Genomic DNA, 18,337 nt, shown 5'->3' with positions numbered 1-18,337 from the left:
TTGCAGTGACTGCTTTATTATTTTTGAGATCTCAAAAACACACGAACACAGTGCACATTTTTTTTTGTATTTTTCTTTCATTCATTTTTTAATATTAAAATATGTATAACAAAGTTAATTAAATGCGATGTTATCCTTATTCTAAAAGTATAATATTATAAATATATAAAGCTTACTTAAAAAAACAATTATTAAAAACAATGGAAAATGGCACTCGAAGCAGCGGTTTCCGTTTTATCCTTATAGCTAATATTATTAGTTATTTTTGAAAATTATATCGTGCATCGTCTCTGTGTTGTAATTTTTTTGTATTTTAATTATATGAATGGTGCTATTACGTGAAATATTTTAACAAAACCGTTTTCAACGCCGAGTCGCAGTCCATTTATAGTTTTGCAGTACACCGTGTGGAGGAAGTTTATATTGATTTTAAGATGAGCACTTCCTCTTCTTGAACAAAAAAGTGTTCAGGCGCTACGTAAACATAGGTGTGGTCAATCTGTAGCGCACGCGGTGACGGCAGGCCCGGCGCGCGGGGGGAGGGCGCGCGGGGCGGAGGGGGCTGCTAGCCGCGCACGCTCACCACACTGCAGCCGAAGATCTCGTCGATCTGTCTGGAGCAGAAGGTGACGACCACTCGGCACTCCCCACTGCGGCGCGGCATGCACTTGTCTTGGTAGTTCACCAGCTCGCTTGGCTTTACGTCACGGAACCGTATCTAAGATCCGAAATAAAAATGATTAATTATAAAATGTAACTTGTTAAATATTAAACAATAATATGCCAAGTTTATCAATAAGCTATCACTTACCTGTCTAGGTCTTTGTACACCAGGACTTTCAACCGTGAAATAGCAATCAGTCAAGTGCACGTTCAATGGATTCTGGAAACTGTATGTAGCCGCACATTCCTGACCTACAGTTGGCTGACTTCTGACCTGTTTATTATAATAGACAATTATTATAAGCTTTTTTATGTATGTAGGTACCTATTCTAATATTTTAGGCCAGTCGTGGTGCAGAGGCACAAGCGTGCGACTGTAAATTCGAAAGATTGTGGTAGATTTCCACTTGGAACGGAGGATCTTTACTAGGTTTCCTCTGTCTACCTTGCTTTGTGTGGGATGCGGGCGGCGTATAGTAAAAAAAAACCTATTTCTATTATAAAATAATCAATTTTAAAAATTGTCACCTGAATCTGCAATCGTGGCTTATTCAACGGAAAGTCGTCTTCGTCAGACCATCCTTGGCGTGTTTGTTTTACATACGCCATAGCGTGCACCTTAACCATGGCATGGTCGACTAGTTTGTCCATATATTCTTGAGGAGTAACGTGTAATTTTAGCACTTCACGTTGTCCCGCTCGTACTATAAATTCTCCTTGAGATCTACGCAGCCTCGATGCAATTGCACCAGTATAATAACACGAAGATGCTGTTAAAACACACCAGATAGTACGATCTTCATGGGACTTGTTCTAAAAATATACAATCAGATTCTTATGACAGATTTCAGTAATATAATTTAACCGATTACCAAAAAAATAAATATCGAGCGTATCACAATAATTACTTGAATATTCATCGTGCAATCGAACGGCTGGCCATATGGTACAGGTTCGATATCCATGAGGTCAAACACGACATCCTCCGAATTGCGATCAGGAAAGTCGTAATATTGTTGGAGACGTTGAAAACCACGACATGTCGCGATAACGGCTAGACGGTCTGAATTTTCAGTAGCTTTGTATTCATTAGTAATTTCTAACAGATCACTGTCGCCTTCATCATCTTCGCGACTCGGGTTCTTTGTAAGAATCTTTCGGCCAACCCTGCAATGGATATGTTTCTTTATAAATGACATCATTAAAGTTAATTAAATATGTTAAATATATTTTTATGTATTTACTCACTGATATTGATTCGATGCCATTCTAATAAAACCCCATTCTGAATTTTCTTCTTCTTGAAACAGACATAGTTCTGAATTGAGTTGAGAATAGACAAATGGCGTGTCATATTGAAACCCAACTTCACCACGACGTACTGCTTCAACACTCGCAGGGCCGCATTGATATACAGATTCTGCTTCTTCTTGAGGCGTGGAGTCGATAATCTGCCAACCACCATATCCTACAAATACATAAAATAAAAAAGGCATAAAAATAAATACTATAAGTATATAAATCTATAAGGTAAATTATCACCTTGTGGCAAATCCGGTCTTTGCATCCAAACGTCATTCCATGCATGAAAGTTCCAACATGAGTCATAGCAATCTTCATCGGGTCCATTGGGTACTTCATTCCCATCTCGATCAAAGAATTTGTCCACAGTAAAAGTACGATTGGTATCATGAGCTGACACGTAATTTGTAACCGAACGACAAGGAATACCTGTACAGTTTTAATTTCATATTTAAGTATATAGCAATATGTGACGTTAACGACGTTAAATTTAGTAACTGAAATATATAAATCTAATTACCTAGAGCTCTGCAAATAGTAACTACTAATCCTGAAAACACCCAACATTGTCCATATTCAACAGGTCGTCCACCGTCAGTAAGATAACGTTCTAGAATAGCCACAGAACCTGTCCATGCATGCGGTGATACCCCATCTTTATATTCACCGTCGTATCGTCCAACCATTAAGCCGTCATCGTCATCATTTGCATTGATCTATATGAAATTTATAAATTATAAAAAATACTTTGTATATTAAGTGTAATTTAAATAAAAATCATTAAAAATTATGATTACCATTGCAGATATAGCTCTTACAACACGTACAGGATTGCCTCGTTCAGAATGTTCAAGACCACTCCGTTCTAATAAATACATACACGCAGGTAAAACTACATCATCAAACTGACCAAAAATCCATTTACGACCCTTTGGCTGACGCCATGTACCACACCATAGTTTTCCATGTTCATTTAGAATGTACTCCTTTCGTGACGAATCATTATCCATAAAGACCGGATCTTCACGACACCATGGGTTAAACAATATATAAATATCCTCATCACATTTGTAATCTTGTCGGTTATCGCGTTGGCCAACTCGATGAGTCTGTACCCAACAATTCCAAACACCCACGGCGGCAGAGGCTGGTACATGAACTTGAAATGTTACAGTGTTTCCATCTTGACGTTGGATGCTAAGGTCCCATTTATCCATTTCATTCGCTATTGAGGCCAAATTTTGCATTGATCCTGTACGTGACCCAAGATTACGTCCTAATGAAGAATGCTGCGTAGTAGCAGTGTATCGCTCAATTACGGGTCTCTCTAATGTTCCATGAGGACTTAGGGGACTATGTTGCAAGGGTGCAGGATCATTGCTGAACGAACTTCGACGAACTCCATAAGTTGTCGTTTCTCTAATATTACTAATAGTACCTATATTTCCCATGGTACTAATCGCTGTGACCGGAGTAACACTTGTACTAGTATCTTGGATACGAGACATTCCCATGCCCATACCAATAACATCACGTGAGTGTTGGAGTGTTGCTTGCTGAGTGCTCCAATTCACAGGCAAAACTATCCTGGTACCTTTAGTAACGCTAGGTTTTGGGCCTAAAATATTGAAATTTTAGGGTGTACAAGCAGGACCAATGTTTTAATAATAATATTTTTTATATATATTTTCTAGCTTCACGTTATATCCAGCAGAGGGAATCTAGACACACCGTTTCTCACTTTCCGCCGCTTTTTCGGAGTATTGCTAGTTACCAGAGCGAGGAAATGAAAATTCATTCCCTTGATTTGGAATCGAACCAACAAACCGCATTCGCGCATCCCAATTATAGTCACACTCTTGTACGAGTACACCACTGAGATACAACGGCCTACATTAGTCGTAGTTTGATATATTTTTGTAATAAATAATGGAACTTACCAATACAAAACACAATACGAACTAGATCTTGTTGCTTATCACATATTCTATCAAAGCGAACGGCAAAGAAGAAATTCTGCCCTCTTCTCAATACTGGATTAGGAAGTACAGTGTCATTGACAAGCTCATACTGTTCTGTATGATGATCTTTAGCATTGTCACGTGGGTAAAATTCTGTAAGCTCTACTTTCAGTGGTTGCTGAGAGTAGAAACTTTGCGGTATCAATTCCAAAGTATCTTGATGACGTCGTCGCTCATTTTGATCAGCCAATTTACATATGAGGTTATGAGCATATTGAGTGTTAGGACTATTCCTTGAAGAATATTTAAGACGATGTAAGGCACCAGTACTGTGTGAACGCCCCGGTCTATACTGGGCAGTTGGTCCAGCCCTAGCAGTAGGCCAGCGTCGACTTTGTCCTGGACGTTGACAAAAGCTTGAAATATTATAATTAGCTGACAGTCCCGGAACGTAATTAGTAGGCATTCCACCAATTGTAACTTGTTGCTCTCTCATACAAGTCAGTGTACTCATGCCAGTTGTTAAACCAGTTATCCCACCGAGCCCCATTCCTGTCATGCTCGATGTCATGCTCGTAGACATCCTCTCCATAATTTAATTTTGAGCTCCAATTTTACGTTTCACAAACACAAACCACACACGCCCCGGAGAGAACCCAGAGCGAATGTTAGGCCTGGTCCAATTTGAAGGGTTTATATACTCACAACGGTGTAAAGAATCACATGTCTCTGGTGTCAGTTTTCATCAAGCGCCTGGTTTTAAGCCCACCTATTGTTTATATGCACTGACTTGAAACTTAAACGAATAGATAATTTACAACTAAAAGAGTAACACAATAAAATTAAATGAAAAAATAGTCTATGTGTGAATCTGTACTAAGTATTTCTTTATTCATCTGTGTATATTAAATAACAAGGTTTTCTTATAAAATATAACTGATTGGATAAAATATATTTACCCTGTTTAAAAACTAAAATAATAATGATTGTAAGCCGTAAATGTTTGATTTATTGTCTTTAAAATATTCATTTTTACTACATTATTTTATCCAATTGCGTTTTAGAAAATACGATACATTAAGTATGCCTGATTTTTATGCATTACAACCGAGTGTTTTAACACTGGATTTCCTCTACCTACCCTGCTGTGTGTGGGATACAGCGTGAACCTGATTTTTTTAGAATCTTTAATTAAGACTCTCCATTCGTTTATATTACACTTTCTAGACAAGGTGATATAAATATCACTCTAGTGCTCTCTTATGACTTAAGTGTGGAAATGATAACAATTTAAATATAAACAATGATCACCAGTGTGGAATCGAACCTACAAACGCTACGTTACGTTGATCTCTATATTTTATGCCATACAATAAAATAATATATAAAATATTCAACATAGCCACATTAAATTCATTCCTTAATGCTGGCCTGTTATCAACAATAGATGCTTCTTTGTCCTATTATACACGAGACACCCGACACTCCAACGGCAATCGTATCGTGTACCACAGCGGCTACTGTTTAATCTCTTAAACAATTATTATTTTATTCAGAGTGCGATACCCTCCTCAGGCGGATAGTAGCTTGTCAGTAATTCTTCATTTTTATTTACTTACTTATATAAAAAGAAGTATTGTTTTATCAATGTCTTCTTAACCTAAACTATCTCCACTTTAAAAACCGGCAGCGCACCTGTAGCTTCCCTGGTGTTACAAGGGGTCGCGGGTGGCGGTGATCACTTACCAGGTGACCCGTACGCTCGTTTGTCTTATGTTTTTCCATAAAAAAAAAGGAAAAAATCAGGTTATAGAAGTAAGCAACATTCGTTGCTATAGCAACGCATTCGTCAATATATTTTAGGCGCCTACTGTTACTGAGTTATTTTATTAATTGTTTGTGAATTGCTATGTTAAGTTCTACAAATATCACATTAGAATATAAAAATTATATATACCTACATATAAATAATTTAATATATTAACCATTTTTTGAAAAGAAATGGCTCTGTACCAACTATTTAGTTATAATGTCGAAGTTCAGTATAAAAATTATTTACTTTCCAAGGCTGCTTTGTTTACTATATTAACAACGATTGCAAATATTGTTTTACCATTTATTGTTGTTTACAGAAGTAGAGGTATATATTTAGCTGATTCTAATAAAAACTAATGATATACCTAATATATTGTGTGTGTTATGACTACAGACTATCTTGACTTGAATAATTACATCTTGCATGATAATACATATTTTAGGCTTCCGTTTAGAATCCTACTATTTTTATGAACAACCATGGGTACAATTTAACTACGACTACTTAATAATAGCTGAAACAGATGATCCCAGTGTCAGTGTCATATGTGGCCAAGCTGCTGCATTTAATAAAAAAATTATGGAAAATGAAGAATTTTGTGCAAAAATACAGGTGTTTGTTTAATACTATTTAGTATTTACATTTTAAAATTCTCAAATCACTGTTTATGTGCATTATTTTTTGATGATAATTTGTTTTAGATACAGGAAGAAGATTATAATGGAGATGGCAAAAATGATGAATTAAAATTCAAAATGCAGATAATTATTCCAAGTGGAAGAACAATAGCTTCTGTAATGATATTATTAGGTGTAGATTTCCTTATAATGGTAATATATAAACCAAGGAAATATTTTCATTTTAATTAACTATCCAACATCCAATTTGTGCTGTTCGAACACGAAGATTGTGGGTTCGACACCCGATCGGAAGAATTAATTAATTAATATTTTCCTTTCCTTGCTCTGATAACAATACAAAGTACGGCATGTTGCCTTGAAAATTCAGCGATAAGTGGAGCAAGAAGAATGGAGTGCCTGCTTTCATTTAAACTTTGAAACTTTTTAAGCAAAGTGTTACCATTGTGTACTTCTTTAAGAAAATATCTTTAATTTCAGGATACTTGCCCATTACAAATGCAAAGTCTTGCTGCTATAAACAAGGATTTTTGTTTTCCTCCTAATAGCTTTCAATATTTTGGTGATCTCCATATATACCAAACATTGCATTTACCTTGTTTAAAAAACACTCTAGATACAAGATATAATGTCTCACTTTTTGAACAATTTAACAATGGTAATAAGGACTTAATTAATTTTATTCTACAAGAATATCTAGGAAGAGAAGGTTAACTTATACTTTAATATTTTTACATACTCAACTACTATGTTAGAAAAAAATGTAATTTGTATTATAATATTGTTTAAATTTCAGTTATTTCAATGGTTGGTCTGGGACATATACAATCACAAAATGGCCATATTGGAACTGTGGATATTGATATCATTTTAAGAATTCCAGAAATACAAATAAGATATATACCGAGCTTGCTTCAAGAGTTTAAATATGCATGGCCTCAATATCTATCATTAGCCTTCATTTTTTATTATTTAATAGAGAAAATAAAAATATTTGTATTCAGACAAAGATTAGTTATGGCTTGGGAAATTGTGCCTTGGAAGAAAAAATACTCTTAATAACTCAATACTAATCTTTGTAAGTATTATAAGAAATGAAAACTATTGTGACTTTACATCAAGACTGTAGGACAATAGTTTGTGGGTTTGATGCATTTACCTGCTCTCTAACAAAAGTGAGGCTTCTCAAATATTAACAGAAATTATTAAAGAATTACAAATTGTGAAAACTAAGAGTTAAAAATTCTAACACTACATTATCACTGCCTGCCATCCTTTATATATGGAAAACTGTAAAGCAAAATAAAGTAGTTAAACAACCAGTATTCAAAAGTAAATAAAAACTGTGAAATGAAAGTAAAAATAAATAGTGTTTTTTACTGAAAACTATTTTTATTTACATTCTGACTTATGTTTCTAAATGTGTGTTTTATTGGATATATTGGTAGGACTATTGTGTTAAACTTAAAGTAGGTAAACTACCAAACTCTGATTTTACATGATCTAATGCTGCCCGATTATCTTCAATAATAAATGTTTTTCCACTGTAGTCATCAAGTTGGACTAGTAAGTATCTACATTCGTAATTTCCATATTCATTCTGAAACAGAAATATTATATTAAATATTATAGTTACATAGGTTTATTATTGTTTTAGTAATAATAATTAATATACCTGCTTCATATCCAACTCAACAATGCCCTTGTTTCTTACACCCTTAACATAAAACCTCATTCTCATGTGTTTTGCACCATCTTTCTCATAGACAGCATGGCTTACATGTGTCCTTCTTCTTCTCGATGTCTCTTCACCATAACCTTTTATAGGCGCACCAAGTGCATCTTCTACACGGGGATCCTGAAATTTCCAAAGACAATACATTTTTTTATTTAATAATTACATAAGTATTCTACTTAACCAAGTTGATGATAAGATATACATACATTTTTACATTTCTCAAGTGCTACGGAATATATACTATTAGAACTGTTACTTGAAAATAATTCTCGAAATATGTAGTAAAATAAGATGCCTGTAACTCCTACACCAGCCAAAATAACGCCAGTATATGACACTGTTTTAGTTGTCTCTTTTATTTTCTCTCCAATAGGTTTAACATCGGTTGAAACGTCTGCTCTGTTTTCGCTCTTGGATAACCCCTTTTCGGTAGCATACCATCGAACTGGTCTATATATAGAAACCCCTACCGCTCTAGGTAAAAAGTGAGTAACACTTTTAGCTTGTACGATCGGAGACAATTTTGAAAGAAATGTCATATTTTTAATAGAAAATAAAATAATATTTAAGAAAATTTTCCAGCCGAGCAGAGTTTAAATTTCAATAGTTCATTATAAATGTCACTGTCACTTACTGTGTCAACAAGAATGACACTAGCAATCAGCTGATAAACAAATTTACAGTTTTTGGTAAAAAAAGAAGTGAAATATAATAATTATATATAATTAAAAAACGTATATTAATTTGTATTGAAATCATAAAGATAAAAAATCAGCTTCATGCACTTCTGCACACAGGAGGGTAGGCAGAGAGAACCATAGTTAACTTAACATTAGTTAAGAAACTCGCATGTTCAGTGGCAGAATTTAATGCTGCGCTTTGCCTCAACACCAGAGGGGGTATTATTATTAAATAAATATTTTATTTCCTCGAATGGGGATCGAACCCACAACCAGTCGCGCTTATACTTACACACTTATGCCTCTGCACCACGACTGGCCTCTTATTATAAAGTTTAATGTGAAAGTTGAATAAAATAATTAAAGTGTCGTTGTTCGCGCTCTAGATAAATTATTTGTTTTAATGTGATATCTGATAATTTGAATTAACTAGTTGGACAAAACCTGCTCCTAATATGTTCGTAGGCCTTTATAGTTATGATTACGATTTTGAAGTGTCTGGCAGGGGGTTAAAATCATGATAAGTGTCCGGCAATGGATAAGGTCATTACTATATAAGTATTATTATAATAATCATCATCATTATTATAATAATTTAACAAAGTTAGATATTGTTTTATGCACCTGATTTACAAAATACACCAACTAAATTTCATATTCCCTAATATACTTACCAGTGTTGGATGTAAGCGCAAAGAAATACTCAGGTTTTATAACATAACGTTTTTATAGTCTGTGAAATTGTTTATCAAAATTTCCTGTGTCTGTCAACGTCAAGTCAAATTACTACATTCGTCTTGTCACTTGTGTTGTCTTAACTTGTCTAGTTCTCTTTTGAATAGTTGAATTTAATCATTAAAATGAGCTAATTGTAAATATAAATTACTTTTGAATATGATTAGAAACATTGTCTACTATAAGTGTAAAATAATCTTTAAAATATCAGTATTATAGAGTAGTAAAGTCAGTAAAATATACTATTACTTATAATGGATTGGATAATATCTGATGAGTTGGGGCTAACTGTGGGACATTTGGTTGGATGGGGCGCAGCATCTGCTATGATTGTAGGCGGTGTAGCACCATATATTCCACAATATAGACAAATAAAAAAAACTCAAGATGCTGAAGGATTTTCTCTATATGTTTGTTTGACGTTATTAGTAGCAAATACTTTACGTATATTGTTTTGGTAAGATCTAATTATTACTTTATTAAAAATTTAAAAATATAACATTTATTATATATGTGCCAAAATATTACACATGTACCAGAAGACAATATGTCTTAAATATAGCTATATTGGCAACTCATAATTCGTAAAATTAAAAGATCAAGCTCTTTGTTTCATCGTTTTATCATTTAGTCTTTGTTTTAATTTTATATTTTTGTATGCAATAAAAGAAATTATATTTTAATATACTAGTTTCATACACAGTATAACAATATTTTTGATACCTGTATTATTTTATTTGCATATAATCTCACATTGTGTGCTCTCACATTTTAATTTGTAATGTCACATGTAATGTTACTGATAAATATTTAATTACATTTTATAAAATTACATTTTATATTTTTATCTAAAAGAACTATCAAACAAAGTTACTTGAATTGTAGGTTTGGGAAACGTTATGAGCTACCATTGTTAATACAAAGCATTGTGATGAATGTAACTATGTTTGCTATGATCCACTTGTGTGTCAATGTCAGGAAAAAGAATCAAATAATAAGAGCAAGGGATAGGATATTTACAGGTGAGTTTCATCTTACATTTTCAAATCAGCTGTTTTACTCTGGGTTCATTTAGAGATAGAAGTATTTAGTGGTTATTTGTGTTTTACAAATTATCTTATTGTTTATTTGCACTCCAATTACATTGAACTGCTAATATTGCTGTTATTAATCGGTTATTTATTATAGTATTATTATTTCTTATTTCTGGTAATGGCTTAAATTATACACTTACCATAGATTTCTCAATCATAGTACAATATTATGTATTGATAAATTTTAACAATAACAATTTCATTATATTTAGCCTAATTATCTTAATCTTCCTTTCCTTTACTATACTCCTTGGTATTGCCCTCCTTGTTTTCTTTAGTTATTTGTTAACATTATTTTATGTTTTATTTGGTGGATGGTGTGAATGGTGACATTAGGTGCAATATTCATGTTATATATAGTATTATGTTGTGTGAATGGCTCAGCTCAGCCTGATGAAACTGCGCATTGGCTGGGACAGCGTAGCGGCATTGTAGGGGGAGAGAAACCTCACCGTTTCTATGGTGAGTGCCATTTATATTATTTGTATTTTTTTATAATATATATTCAACATCATCCTTGTGTTTGTTCATTTATCATTTTTTTGTTGCAGTTATGAAAGAGTCATGTTATCTCCTTTGGATTTGTTTTCATAGCATTTTGGTTATTATGGTGCATTCATCTCATAAATGGAAAGCTTTTTTTACGTTTTTGTTAACTTTGTTACTTATTTTTGTTTGTGTAATATTATTTCTAAATATGGTATGCATTTTAGTAAAAGTCAAATTTTAATTTGTAATACATTTATAAATCTACTTTAAGTATACTAACCAAGCATGATTGACTGTTTTACATTATACTAATTATCTTATTGTTTCAAGGAGCAATGACCAGATCACTTCTATTTATGTTTCTGTTATCTTATCCATATATGTCAAATTGCATGATATACTTTACTTCCCCTTTGACCAAATTATTAAAGTGTATATACAATATAAATAAAAATAATCCAATTCAAGAATACAACTAATTAATTATTAAAAAGTTTTGACATTTTTTACAGATATGGATAGGAAGTATTTCTGGGCGTGGACTGACTTCCAGAGCTATGTAGACTGTATGCTAGTGTTCTCAGTGCTAGGGGCAGCTATAACATATTTATTAATAGAATTTTCACCATTTGTGGAACTAATAGGGTTCCTTGCAGTGTTCACAGAGGCCATGCTCGGTGCACCACAGATAGCCAAAAACCATCAGAACAAAAGTACTGAAGGCATGAGGTATAGATTTTATTCCTTTCATTAGTTTTTTTAATATCACGTTGTATCTCTCATATTGCAGGGTAAGCAGAAAAAATATAATTTTAAGACATTCTGTTCTTAATTTTTGGACACATTGTATGGAATGGAATGACTGAACTTATCGTCTCACTTTATCTTATTAATACAACAAGGAAATTAAAATCATTTATACCCCCTAGTAGGAATCGAACCCACAACCATCATTACAATCAGACTCTGCGCTGCTGCACTACGGCAGTCTCTGATTCATTACTTTTAAAAGATTATAGGTAAAATAAAAAAATATTCAACCATAATTCTAATCGTTAGGTAACTTAGCACTTGTGTAAATAAGCTCTTCTTCATTTGATTGAAAATTTACAATTTATTGTAACATTTTATGTACAAATTTCTTAGACGTTGTTTATTATATTATGTTGATTTTTCACTATCACTCGCCGTTAATCACAACATGATTGATTACATATTTTAAAGCAAACGCCATAAATAAAATTTTTATCATGTTATAACGCAAAAAGAAGAAAAATGTCTGGGTTGGATTTCCAGTCAGAGAAATTTAAACTATTTAAATTCTCTCGCTCTGGTTGGGCAAAACGCGGCTTGGAGTTCCTCCACTCAATACGCTATGTCTCGAAAGTTAGTCAGAAAGTGGGGAATGGAGTGTCTCAACACTGAGTTCCCTCCACCTACACTGCTTATATAATAGCTTGAAATTGTAAATTAATAAAAAAATATCTGATTTCAGCTTAAGCATGGTCATAATGTGGACTTGCGGAGATTTGTTCAAGACTGCTTATTTCGTTATAAGAGAAGCCCCTACACAATTTTGGGTGTGCGGGACATTGCAAGTTTTGTTAGACATTGTTATACTCTTCCAAGTAAGTATATTACACTTATTTATTTGAGGCCTTCGTGGCGCAGAGGAATAATAGCCGACGGTTGTGTTTTCAATTCAGTGTGGATTGGGAATTCATGGGAATTAATTATTTTCATTTCCTCGCTGTGGAATTCCACACTTTATGTTTATAAAAATGTTTTCGACTGGTTGTGGGTTCGAGGAAAGAAAATATTTATTTAAATTTATATCTTCCCGACGCAAAGCATCCAGAATTCGGTGGAAAGTGGGGAACGGAGTGTCTTAATACTAGGTTTCCTCGGCCTAACCTGCTGCGTGCGGGATACAGCGCGACGCTGATTGATATTTTTTTCGTGAAATATATTATAAACTTAAAGGTAATATACATTTTTTTTGTGTAAAATTTCATACTATGTGTTCTTTGAGTGTGCCTTATGTATGATATAACATTATGATGTAATGGAGATAAGTAAACTATGTTAGTTATCATTATTAGTAAAATATGACCGATTGTTAATTAAATCACATCATTTAAAATTCTAAATATGATATCATATTACAACAGCGACCTTTATAAAGTTCACGGAGTCTCCTCTAAAACTGAATTTACATACACACAAATTATGTAATTACAATGACACAAAAATATTATCAACAAAAAAATTATATATATTTTATAAATTTCATAAAGCAAATGTTTTTTTATTATGTTGTTCTATTACATTTTTGATTAAAGACCGTCTAGTTTAAAAATGAACGAAAATCTAATAAATTTACCTGTTTAAATGTGTAAATGAAAGTAAATATTGCAACCTTTGACTTGTGTGCGTGTTGCTATTTTACTGCATACTTGTGACTCGTCCACATACCTACTAAGAAATCACTTGGTCGATCGATCAGTATACCAATTGTCTTTTTCATGTCATTGTAATTACTTTATTTGTGTTGTGTTTGTAAGATTAGTTTTAAAGGAGACTGTCGGTAGCTGGTTTGCGAATTAAGGTATCGATTTGCAGTGCAATTATCTCTTAAGATATGGAAAGCCTACTTTTTACTATGCTTCTTTTGAGTATTTCACTAAATCGGAAGATAAAATGCGCACGAAATTAATAATTTATTATCAGATGAACGCATAACGCGCCGCATAAATAAATATCTTACTACGCGCAAACCTTAGGTTAGTAAAATATTTTACAATAGTAAACATATCGCACTTATCTTAAGTCAATAGTACTGTTTAACAAAGATTTAATGTTCGTTATGATATACATACTTTTCATTTTATTTCTACTTAAATGTAATACAAGAAAAAATTGCCTTAAATATACTGCCGACCTAATTTATTTTTGTAATAAAATGTAAAAGGTGTGCGAAATAATTGTTATGTTATTAGCGTATCTTATAATTTATAAGATATCTATAACACTTAAGTAACTAATTAACACTTAAGCTATATATAATATTAACTATCGCAGGTATGGTTCTTCCGCCACAACACGGCCGCGGCGCGTCGCCTCCGGCGCGGCGACTAGCAGTGGACAGAGACGGACTTATAGCGCTCGCTGCTCCCCCGCACTCGCCCGCCATTATGACAACTCGCCTGCTCCGCGCTATCGACTACTGTATCGATATTATATCCGATCAGTGTATCACTGTGACGGCGTTCAGTGTGAGCTAGTAATGAGAATAACAGATGAATTCGCCGCAACCAATGTTTATCGATTATAATCGATTGTTCGTTCAATGCACTATCCGATTTACTACCTCTATTATTTGTTTCAAATCAGTGTATCAATGTGACAGCGTTCGGTGTGATTTAGTACAACAAACGAAGTCGAAGCAATCGATGATTATAGATTATAATCGATGAATTTGTTCACAGCACTATCATATAATTACAAATCAGTGTGTTACTATGACGTCAGATGATGTCAATTATAGCAAAATCGACACTCGATGGTTATCGATTATTATTGGAAATTTAAATCGTATTCGACCCAATAAATCGCACACATTGTGCTGTGCTGTATTAAATTACTAAAGCGATCGATAATAGTAATAAAATAAATAGAATACATGACTTATTTACGAGCAACGTGCTCGTGAGCAACAATTTTATTATAAAATATTTACAAAGTACTCTATTGTGACAAAATGACTTAAATATCATTGTGTAATGTGTTCAATTTGTCTTATATGCTTACATCTAAAAGACGTTTTCTAACAATGATCTAATTGTTGTAAAATATTTTGTAATTTAAACGAAAAGATTTAATTCAATCATAATAAAACTCATTGAATCTATTGTTGCTCACTTGCTCGGTGTGTGAGAGTATTTTATTTATTTCTTACAGTCAAAATATATAAACAAAATATCTAAAAAAATATTACTTTTAATATTTTTGTGATATGTTAGTGCTGGATTATGCAGTCATAATGCACTACTATCGTTTACTACAATTTATTTGTACCTATTATTTTATATATTTTACTAAATGTTTGTCATGTATCGTGAATGTTCTAATTTGTTTTTTAATATTGGCTTTTGATAACCGTTTTTAAATATATTGACGAAAGTCAAAGGTGCTGATCGATAGGCTTCATATTAACAGCTCCTAGTCTGTCTTTAGGTATACATTAGAATAGTAAATAGAGTTGGTTATTTTATTATTAGCCTACCCGAATTTATAGTAGTAATACATCTCAGTGGTTGAGTTGCTTATGGTTATTATTCAAGTAACTATCCTTTTGGAGCTTTTTCGTTTATCTTTTTTTACATTAACATTGAAATGATCGCTTATTTGTTTATTTGGAAACTTTTCTAAATTCATCTTTGTTCAAGAACAGTGTTTATTTAGGTGAGAAAAAGATGATTATTTTGCTAATAACTATAACAACCTACCAACCGAGGGCAAACATCTAGTTAACAGAACTGATAACAGTGCTACTGATAGATAGTAGGTTTTTTATTATCAACTATACTCTAGAACTCATATATCTTACATTAATTAGTCACGTTGACTAAGTAAATTTTTAAACTAAGCACTACTACTAGATGGACCGCACTTTACTGAAATCGATCGAAATCTAATCTAATCTTAAGTCGCTGTTGTATTAGATTATAATATTTAAAATCGTTTTGAAATGCATTATAATAAATGTGATAAAACTTTTTGAGTACAATGAATAGTTCATTACACTGAAACAAGACGTGTGACACATTTTTAGAAGTATTTTTGTAAGAGAAAATTTCATATTGAAATTTTGAATGTTACAAAAATGTGCCTAAATGTTAGATACATATGTGTTTGTGATTGCTCGTATATTGTCAGTACAACGACTTACGAAGTAGCATTGTCAAGATATTAAGATGTATTAAAGCCATATTGAAAGTAATATCTTTACTGATACTAATATTGATTGCAGTTTAATATACATACATCATAGAAACTACCTACTGTCTTACTTTTCTAAGTTTTAACAAAATTAAATATATTGGTGTTTAAATAATCTATTTTGATCGCGACCATCAATCTAAAATATATATATAATAGAATAAAAAAAATATAGAATATAATCTCATTAAACATCTTTTTGACAACATTTCCACTCAAAGCCCTTGTGATTCTTTTCTGCAGGCAATATATGCTAATGAGTAACAAATTTTCTGGAGGCTATAGGTATATATTAAATGGTACATATAATGTATTAGTTTTGTAAGTATTACTTGTGATAATTATTATTTAAGTTACATACCTACGTTCGCCGGCGTGTACAAATATATAGATAGATTCATATTGCCATAATGTCCATACTTGATATTAGAATCAAGATTTTAACAATTTCACACATTATCCTTTGTGTGGTATTAACAAAATGAACTCAGGCTTATAATATTTATATAAATCTTCGTTAAAGTACATTTCTTATTAATTTCTACCCAGTACGTGGATTGGTGACCCAGACATCCAAAAATTATTACTATTTAAAGTACACCCATTATACATTAAGGTTCACTTTTAAAAACATGCAACTTAAAACATTTGTTTTTTATTAGCTTTTCATTAATGATCAATACAAAGAGGCACCTTTGTATATGAAATATTAAGTTTCTTTAAAATTATATTAATTATTTTCTAAATTGATTGCGTGTCTTTTAAATGGTGCTTAGGCAAAGATAAAAAAATATAATCTTATATTTGACGGGTTGTAATTCTTAAAACATCATTAACAAAATTATATGTTTTGTACAATTTAGATATTCTTTATTTAGATAAGTAAATATTATATGAAAGGTGTACCACATTTTATAATATTCATATTTAGTAATTTTTTATTTTGTCATGATGCAGCGGCAGAACGTGTGACTATAAACGCAACGGTTGTGGGTTCGAGTCCCATTCGGGGGAATTTCCTTGATCTGACAATAAGAAGAAAGCGTGGCGTTGTACACGCAGAATATAGAGTGATTTTTTTATAATTTTTAAATTATAAAAAATTCACACTATATCACTATTCCATCTCTACATTAAACATATTTTATATTCTGACGCTACCTTATGTCACTTGGAAAAACTGTGTAGTTCTTTTTATGACAAAAGAGAAAAACGTTTTACTGGCTAGAGAAAAAAAACAATAAAAATATCGTAGAAAATGTGATAACAAATATAAAGCCATTCTCTGCCTTAAAATACTGTTTACAATCGAAAATAATAAAAGGACTATACGTAATAAATAATGGCGTGATGAGAAAAATTAGTCATAACATGACATTTATCCTTAGGAATTGTTCTAATCTAATGATAATATTTTAAAGCGTATTTAATAATTATTAAGTACAATTTTTTATATGTATATAATTGTAATCACTTTTGTAAATGATTCCATGTTGATATTTTATTTTGTTAATTGAATTGTGAATTTTAAATGTATAAAATATGTTTATATTTATTAATAAATTTAAAAGTGCTTATTGTACATTTTAAGTTAGGTATATTATTCATGTAGAAATTATTTATGAACTTATGTTACGGCACAAGAACTCAGGATTCATACACCTCTACCTATATTCTGGGTATAAAAAATATAAAGGTTACTTTCTATAAAAAAAACAATGTGAAGTCTTCCCACATCATGACTTTTTATATATTGTCAAAAATATCAGCTGAAAAATCAATTATTGCAAATGAAAACTCCTGAGAGTTGAAACATATCATATTTATATATTGTAACAAATATATTACATATGAATAATTGTAATTTGTAACACGTTAATGGGACCGAGCATAGAACCTCGACAACTTCATAAATATCAATAATACATTTCAATATTGGCGTATATAAAAATACCTTTATCTGTGAATTAAAAATACACAATAAGTAGGATTATACACGCTCCGACATTTTTCTCTAAATATAATAATAAATAGCAATGACATTTTTGTATTATAATATAAACCGTACCTAATATGTACAAGCAAGTTGCGCGAATTGACACGTAAGTCAATTAACTTATATATTAATATTTAAATTATTGTATTGCGAATAATGAACGAATGTAGTGATGTTGTGATTTATCAATTATTTTACGAATTAAAATTACGTTGTTTGTTTAT

The 18,337-nt window shown here is 32.0% G+C and overlaps 4 protein-coding genes across 6 annotated transcripts; 2 read left to right on the top strand and 2 right to left on the bottom strand.

The window, feature by feature from the left end:
• LOC146541315 (hemocyte protein-glutamine gamma-glutamyltransferase-like) lies at positions 1–4,600 on the bottom strand. The gene is made up of 9 exons (XM_085202141.1): positions 3,906–4,600; positions 2,763–3,583; positions 2,486–2,681; positions 2,206–2,394; positions 1,912–2,131; positions 1,572–1,830; positions 1,192–1,476; positions 812–937; positions 1–718 (listed from the first exon to the last, which is right to left on the bottom strand). Exons 1-9 carry the CDS (start codon positions 4,516–4,518, stop codon positions 566–568), a joined length of 2,862 nt encoding a protein of 953 aa, XP_085058267.1. The 5' UTR covers positions 4,519–4,600; the 3' UTR covers positions 1–565.
• A 1,189-nt stretch (positions 4,601–5,789) lies between these two features.
• LOC146541314 (transmembrane protein 231) lies at positions 5,790–7,766 on the top strand. The gene is made up of 5 exons (XM_085202261.1): positions 5,790–6,066; positions 6,185–6,354; positions 6,444–6,572; positions 6,861–7,089; positions 7,177–7,766. The coding sequence occupies exons 1-5, from the start codon at positions 5,928–5,930 to the stop codon at positions 7,437–7,439; spliced, it is 930 nt and encodes a 309-aa protein (XP_085058387.1). The 5' UTR covers positions 5,790–5,927; the 3' UTR covers positions 7,440–7,766.
• Positions 7,753–8,754, bottom strand: LOC146541313 (mitochondrial import inner membrane translocase subunit Tim21). Its single transcript, XM_085202392.1, has 3 exons — positions 8,325–8,754; positions 8,056–8,238; positions 7,753–7,980 (listed from the first exon to the last, which is right to left on the bottom strand). Exons 1-3 carry the CDS (start codon positions 8,655–8,657, stop codon positions 7,831–7,833), a joined length of 666 nt encoding a protein of 221 aa, XP_085058518.1. The 5' UTR covers positions 8,658–8,754; the 3' UTR covers positions 7,753–7,830.
• An 831-nt stretch (positions 8,755–9,585) lies between these two features.
• Positions 9,586–18,336, top strand: LOC146541312 (solute carrier family 66 member 2). 3 transcript variants are annotated; one of them, XM_085201405.1, is made up of 6 exons: positions 9,586–9,990; positions 10,419–10,555; positions 11,012–11,089; positions 11,629–11,845; positions 12,612–12,744; positions 14,198–18,336. In XM_085201405.1, exons 1-6 carry the CDS (start codon positions 9,788–9,790, stop codon positions 14,252–14,254), a joined length of 825 nt encoding a protein of 274 aa, XP_085057531.1. In that variant the 5' UTR covers positions 9,586–9,787; the 3' UTR covers positions 14,255–18,336. The 3 variants fall into 3 exon arrangements, with proteins under 3 accessions (XP_085057531.1, XP_085057443.1, XP_085057618.1); XM_085201317.1 differs by having other exon boundaries at positions 10,964–11,089; XM_085201492.1 differs by lacking the exon at positions 11,012–11,089 and having other exon boundaries at positions 9,587–9,990.
• The last annotated feature ends 1 nt before the right edge of the window (position 18,337 follows it).

Source organism: Heliconius melpomene, chromosome 1 (genome assembly GCF_056956725.1).
Source record: "Heliconius melpomene rosina isolate 202511_hmr_F chromosome 1, ASM5695672v1, whole genome shotgun sequence".
Taxonomy (NCBI): domain Eukaryota; kingdom Metazoa; phylum Arthropoda; class Insecta; order Lepidoptera; family Nymphalidae; genus Heliconius; species Heliconius melpomene.
This window is presented reverse-complemented; position numbering and strand designations above follow the sequence as displayed.

Coding starts and splice junctions, on each gene's coding strand:
- LOC146541314 (XM_085202261.1), top strand. CDS start 5,928: ATGGCTCTGTACCAACTATTTAGTTATAATGTCGAAGTTCAGTATAAA. Junction 6,573..6,860: donor GTGTAGATTTCCTTATAATG/GTAATATATAAA, acceptor CTTTAATTTCAG/GATACTTGCCCATTACAAAT. Junction 7,090..7,176: donor AGAATATCTAGGAAGAGAAG/GTTAACTTATAC, acceptor TTTAAATTTCAG/TTATTTCAATGGTTGGTCTG.
- LOC146541313 (XM_085202392.1), bottom strand. CDS start 8,657: ATGACATTTCTTTCAAAATTGTCTCCGATCGTACAAGCTAAAAGTGTT. Junction 8,239..8,324: donor CACTTGAGAAATGTAAAAAT/GTATGTATATCT, acceptor TGGAAATTTCAG/GATCCCCGTGTAGAAGATGC. Junction 7,981..8,055: donor TTGAGTTGGATATGAAGCAG/GTATATTAATTA, acceptor TTTCTGTTTCAG/AATGAATATGGAAATTACGA.
- LOC146541315 (XM_085202141.1), bottom strand. CDS start 4,518: ATGGAGAGGATGTCTACGAGCATGACATCGAGCATGACAGGAATGGGG. Junction 1,831..1,911: donor ATGGCATCGAATCAATATCA/GTGAGTAAATAC, acceptor TATCCATTGCAG/GGTTGGCCGAAAGATTCTTA. Junction 938..1,191: donor AGCCACGATTGCAGATTCAG/GTGACAATTTTT, acceptor TATAATAAACAG/GTCAGAAGTCAGCCAACTGT.
- LOC146541312 (XM_085201317.1), top strand. CDS start 9,788: ATGGATTGGATAATATCTGATGAGTTGGGGCTAACTGTGGGACATTTG. Junction 11,090..11,628: donor GAAACCTCACCGTTTCTATG/GTGAGTGCCATT, acceptor CATTTTTTACAG/ATATGGATAGGAAGTATTTC. Junction 11,846..12,611: donor AAAAGTACTGAAGGCATGAG/GTATAGATTTTA, acceptor ATCTGATTTCAG/CTTAAGCATGGTCATAATGT.